At 40.5% G+C, this 6,000-nt stretch overlaps 1 protein-coding gene and 1 long non-coding RNA gene across 9 annotated transcripts in view; one reads left to right on the top strand and one right to left on the bottom strand.

The window, feature by feature from the left end:
• The window catches only part of LOC114549897 (uncharacterized), a 116,330-nt gene that overhangs the window by 65,114 nt on the left and 45,216 nt on the right, over positions 1 to 6,000 (bottom strand). The window lies entirely within an intron of this gene.
• The window catches only part of LOC114549896 (protein FAM19A2), a 70,492-nt gene that overhangs the window by 51,435 nt on the left and 13,057 nt on the right, over positions 1 to 6,000 (top strand). The window contains exon 3 of one of the 2 annotated variants that reach the window (XM_028570210.1): positions 4,982 to 5,134. In XM_028570210.1, the coding sequence (XP_028426011.1) occupies positions 4,982 to 5,134 (153 nt within the window). Of the gene's footprint in view, positions 1 to 4,978; positions 5,135 to 6,000 lie in introns of both variants that reach the window. The other variant, XM_028570209.1, reaches the window with a different exon arrangement.

Here is a 6,000-nt window from a genome sequence, read left to right as displayed (position 1 = left end):
ATCAGCCCTTCTAACTCAGTGGAACGTTTTACAGAAGGATAAGTTGAGTTGCAGCTGCAAGATATTTAGTATACATCGGTCTCCAGCAGGTTTGAGCTAGAATGTAGACAATTACGCTATTTTTATACTCATGTCTTCAATGCTTGCATCAGCAAAGGACTAGTGTCTCTCGGTTTGTGGGATACAAAAGCACATGAGCAAATAGCACTGAAAACAATGGGCTTTGCACACATTGAAACAATAATTAAGAGACATTTTTCTTTTTCTTTTGTGCCTCTTTACTTCACATAATTTTGTTTCCTTTACCTGCAAAGCAATGTAACAAGCCTGAGGGCTTTTGTTTGGAACTGGCAATTCTCTTGAAATGCAAATTCCCTTTTTACTCTTAAACTGTACAATCACGTGAAAACAAAACTGTAGCAAGTCATCCGGTAGGGTCAGGTCTGATTTTCATACGTCCATGATGCACATTTTTGTTTCCTTGTTAAATATTTATTCTGAAAATGTCTGTTACTGGATGTGGATTTATATTCTCTCCCCCCACGAGCCTATTTTAGAATATCAATTAAAAAGGATGGTGACAGTGTCAGAAAGTTTGAAAGATGATACGTAGTATCTTCACCCCTCATTATACTTTGTGCCATTATTCCCCAAAACAACACAACAGTCACTCCAGTAGTGTCAAAATTGCAATTGAAAAAAAATTCCCTGAACCACTTCTCTTGAACTGCTACCCCCTTTTTTATTTTTTCTGGCTGAAGAACAAATTATTCAAACCTTTATAATACATCAAAATGGCTTCTCAGGAGGCACCGATTTGCAGTTTAGAGCTGCTTAAGAGGGAAATAAGTCAACAGTAGATAAAAGACAAAAATATTTTTTTTCAGACAAAAGCAAAACACAATCCCAGAAGACTGAAAAAAATGAGCAGAAATAGAGACAAGAATTGTGTGAAGGAAACTTAATTGGAAGTAGAGGATTAGTTGTTTGACTTTGTGCGTTTGGTTTGGATAATGAAGTGCTTTGATGTTCAGCAGATATAACGTGTATCATGTTCGCCCTCTTAGTTTTTTAAACCAAAGTGTGGGCCAATTGAAATTTCGACCTGATGATGATGACAAGTCAGGGGATGGACTAAGTGTGTTTATGTGTGGAGCAAATGTTATGGTAATCCATCAAATGCCTGAGACATTTCACTCAAAACCACAAATGTGTCACTAAAGGAAAAGTCAGAATGATCCATTATCTGGGAACCATTAATGGCTTTACAAAATGTAGCCAAATGGCAATCCATGTGAGAGTTAAGAAATTTCGGTCTGAACCAAAGTGGTGGACCGACTGACCCAGATTGCCTTCAAATAGAAGGTCGCCATCCACAGAGCCACATTGAACGCATGACTAAAAGAATCTGTCGGACAAAAGCAAAACCATTTCAAAGACATTTGTGAAATGAGCACAAATTGTGACGTGTAGGTTATGTGAGATGGATAAGAATTATGTGACTGTTGATTTACAGCTGAAGAAATATGAAACAAGCATTTGTTAGTTTCAGAAAGCGGCTCAGTTAAGGCAACTAAAATAATAAAAAACAAAAAGGTTATCGTTTAGTTTAGAGAATTAAAACTAACTTTGGTCATAGTCCAGGGCATGTGAAAAAGTGTATGCCAAAACCTGTAGTCACAAGTCGCACAATTACATAGGCTCAGTTGAGTTAAAAGTACAATAAATGTCCCACACAATTTCTAGTAAGTAAATATTATGTCCTTCTCCCAAAACATTTCTCTAATTTTTCATGCATGGATACTTTTATTTATTTTTGGCATTTTGACTTTTCGGGATAGCGGCATTAGAGATCCTGACAGGAAACGTGGAGACGGGAACAATATGCAACATGAATTCTGTTTTGTAATTTCATGGAATCATGCTTGTCTTTTGAAACTGTGACAACAATCCACAAAACCCAAAGGCAGCAGCAGCAGCAGCAGCATGTCCAGGGCCAGAGGGATCCTCTCCGTCTCTCTGTCTCTCCGTCTCAGCGGCAGCGCAACAGGTTTAAAGCCGGTTTGCAGGACAGACCGATTCCCGAGTGAAATGCTTTTCTCTGTATCTGCTGGCAGGGGGAGCCGAGTAGGAATCCAAGTAGAACTGGGTGGGGGTGGGGGTGTTAGTTGTTAGAGCAGACATGCTATCAAAAGTAGAGTGCATAATAAAAGCACAACTATCCTTTCCTGTCTCTCTGTCTTTTTGCTTTTTAAAAAAATGGATTCTATCATTTTCTACCTGCTGTTCACTTGTGTATTCCAGCAGCAGCCATCAGTGAAATGTTTGATGCTATGCAATCACAGACCGTCGGTAAGCCAAACAGTGTAGTGGAATACAGTACAAGATTCCCACTGAAAGCAGTGTTTTTCAGAGTTCTAAACAAAAAAGGTAACCGGTAAATCTCTGAGGTACAGTGTTGTTCAACAGTTGCACAACTGATTTGTCAGATTTAATATCATTCTGTCTCAGCAGAGCAGCTGACTCCATCACTGTTAGTCTCAGTAGTTGCTTGTTAGAGCAGCTGAAATGTACTGCTGTCCACCGACATAACACGCTGAAGTGAAAACGGAATTAACTGGGTTTGGTTGAGCCACAACAGTAGAGACAGTTAGGACCAGTTCCACGCAGTCATTTCAGATTTACTGTTTACTGCAGCAGCGAGTCTCTCAGCAGAAGGACACCTCAAGAAAATGTCACATGCAATTAAAAGAGAATGGAGCAGCTCAGGCTCTAAATAATTCAGACAATGGAGCGTGATCTGGAAATTGGCTCCAAATACTGCAGCGCTGCACTTTCCCCATCACATATCTGAATTTTTTTTTTTAAGGCTGCTGCCTGTTGTGGGAAATCTGAAACGTTATCAGTTCCAATCATTACCATCCCATACTTCAGATATTATTTATTTAAAAAGGTATTTTTTCCATCAAATACACTGATCAGCATGAAAATACTGTTCCTTATGATGTTTGCAATGCCAGATCCTGAACGGTTACCTCCACTACACTGCTTAAAGCTGCTGCTAGTACTACAAACCCCAATTCCAATGAAGTTGGGACGTTATGTAAAATGTAAATAAAAACAGAATACAATGATTTGCAAATCCTTTCCAACCTACAGTATATTCAATTGAATACACTACAAAGACAAGATATTTAATGTTCAAACTGATACACGTAAGTGGCAAGGCCGAAAACCAACATTGAATGCCCGTGACCTTCGATCCCTCAGGCGGCACTGCATTAAAAACCGACATCATTAACATTAAGGATATTACCACGTGGGCTCAGGAACACTTCAGAAAACCATTGGCATTTTACACAGTTCATCGCTACATCTACAAGTCCAAGTTAAAACTCCACCATGCAAAGCCAAAGCCATATATCACCAACACCCAGAAACACCGCCGGCTTCTCTGGGCCAGAGCTCATCTGAGATGGACTTCTGTGGTCCGACGAGTCCACATTTTAAATAGTTTTTGGAAATCGTGGACGTCATGTCCTCCAGGCCAAAGAGGAAAAGGACCATCTAGATTGTTATCAGCGCAAAGTTCAAAAGCCAGCATTTGTGATGGTATGGGGGTGTGTTAGAGACCATGGCATGGGTAACTTGCACATCTGTGAAGGCACCATTAATGCTGAAAGGTACATACAGGTTTTGGAGCAACATATGTGGCCAACCAAGCGACGTCTTTTTCAGGGACGTCCAGGCTTATGCTAAGCAACATTCTGCACATGTTACAACAGTGTGGCTTCGTAGTAAAAAAAGTGCAGGTACTAGACTGGCCTGCCTGCAGTCCAGACCTGTCTCCCATTGAAAATGTAGGGCGCATTGTGAAGCGCAAAATACGACAACTGAGACCCTGGACTGTTGAGCAATTGAAGTACATCAAGCAGGAATGGGAAAGAATTCCACCTACAAAGCTTCAACAATTAATTAGTGTCCCAAACGCTTATTGAGTGCTGTTAAAAGAAAAAGTGATGCAACACAGTGGTAAACATGCAAAAACAAGTCATATTTCCATTCAGTGTTTCTTACCAAAAATGTATTTGGTGCATTTTCTTCCTCAAACATTTATGAATGTTCTTCCATGCTTTTGCTGGCCCATTGCTTTGTTTGTTGGGTGTTCGCCCCCCCCCCATCAATTGGCGATGGCGATCAGCGTGTGTACAGTAGCACTACGGAGCAACGTTTTTATGAGGGCATGATTGCGAGTTATCAAAAACTGAGTGTGGGGTTTTAAAAACGTGGGCATTTACCAGTTAGGGGTGGTATAATGAATGATGCTATGGAGTTGCATTATGGGGAAATTTAGGTTCCAGTGTTTTCAGAGGTATACTTTTTGAGAGGTTTAAATACAGATAAAAGGAAGATTCTGAGTGAAACACTAAACACTTTTATAGGGTCACTCCACTGATCTTACACTCAGTCTACCAGGCATGGTGAGTGCCACTCAGTCCGTGAAAACAGTTGTATAATGTCTCTTGAAGAGCTTTGTCAAGTGAAAAAATAACCCTGATGTCATCAGGGCGACCTTGGCCTGCACTCAGAGAGTACACATTTTTAACAGAGAGGGCTACACAGTGGTGGTGTATGAACAAAAACTAGCATTCACCCTCAAAAACGTTAAGCCACGCAATAAAAAAAAAAAAAAAAAAAAAAAAAAAAAAGGTACTTTTAAAAGAATAAAGCACATAAAGAGAGGAAAATTGAACCCTCTGTAATAAAAGGCCCCTTTTAAGAAAATTGGTAGTCTGCTCGCCCTGGTAATTCTTTCATTATTGAGACTGATTAGGCAGATGCAGAGCAGACAATAGAGACCCAAGAGAGATATTCTTATGGGACTCAATCCAAGGCCAGCAGTGTGTAGACCTAACTATTGCACCGCCGCTGGACTGAATCCTTGCTGATTATTTCATCTTTCCTGCCGTTTCTCCAGCAGCGCATCATGTCCGAACAGGCACCTGCGAGGTGGTGGCGTTGCATCGCTGCTGCAACAAGAACAAAATCGAGGAGCGGTCGCAAACTGTGAAGTGCTCCTGCTTTCCCGGGCAAGTGGCCGGCACCACCAGGGCCGCCCCGTCATGTGTAGATGGTAAGCTCTGGCTGAATATTTCATGGGCTATCTTCTTTTTCTGTTCTTTTTCTGCTGATGCTCCATTCCACAAATCTTGAGGATTAGTTTTGCTGAGATCATCGATAAGTCTTTTGGCACAAACTAACTCACTTAAGTGTAATTTCTTCTCTGGAGATGTTGTCAGGGAGCAACACAGAGAAAAGTAGCCGGACTGAGATCATTTATAAAACGTCACAGTTTGTTGTTTTAGCAGATCAGCATGGGAACATTAGGTATTTACATACATTGTTCAATTACGCTTGAACAAATACTAATAAGGAAAGTGATTTTTATTACCGCACCCCACACACACACACACACACACACACACACACACACACACACACACACACCTTTACATGCAATATGAGGAAGGGATTGGTGACAACGGCATATGATAATTAAGCCCTTTCAATTTAAAACCTTCATATGGTGTGGATTTCTAATGAATCCGTTGATTATTTTCTCAATTAATTGTTTGGTCTTCAAAATGTCACAAGGATTAAAGTGTTCACTGCTCACCTGGCTTAAAGGCTCAGCTAGGTGCAATTAAAGGTGGTACAAAAGAACAAGAACTTGCATACACTACAGTCTGCACAGTCCAGATGAACTACATTCACATGCTTTTAGCCAGAGAACCTAGGTGTATACGCATTCCAGTAATATGACCCAGTGCAAAACATTTGTGTATCCCCGACACAAGATCATGCTCACGGGTACTGTAGTTCCATTTCATGGGACATTTAATGCAAAACTACATAAATGATGATGCTATTATAAACCCCAAGTAAATCCTAACAGAGGTTCAAGTGGGTTATATAGGGTTATTGTCTCAAAACAATTGA

This window comes from Perca flavescens, chromosome 23, assembly GCF_004354835.1.
Source record: "Perca flavescens isolate YP-PL-M2 chromosome 23, PFLA_1.0, whole genome shotgun sequence".
NCBI classification, from domain to species: Eukaryota; Metazoa; Chordata; class Actinopteri; order Perciformes; family Percidae; genus Perca; species Perca flavescens.
This window is presented reverse-complemented; position numbering and strand designations above follow the sequence as displayed.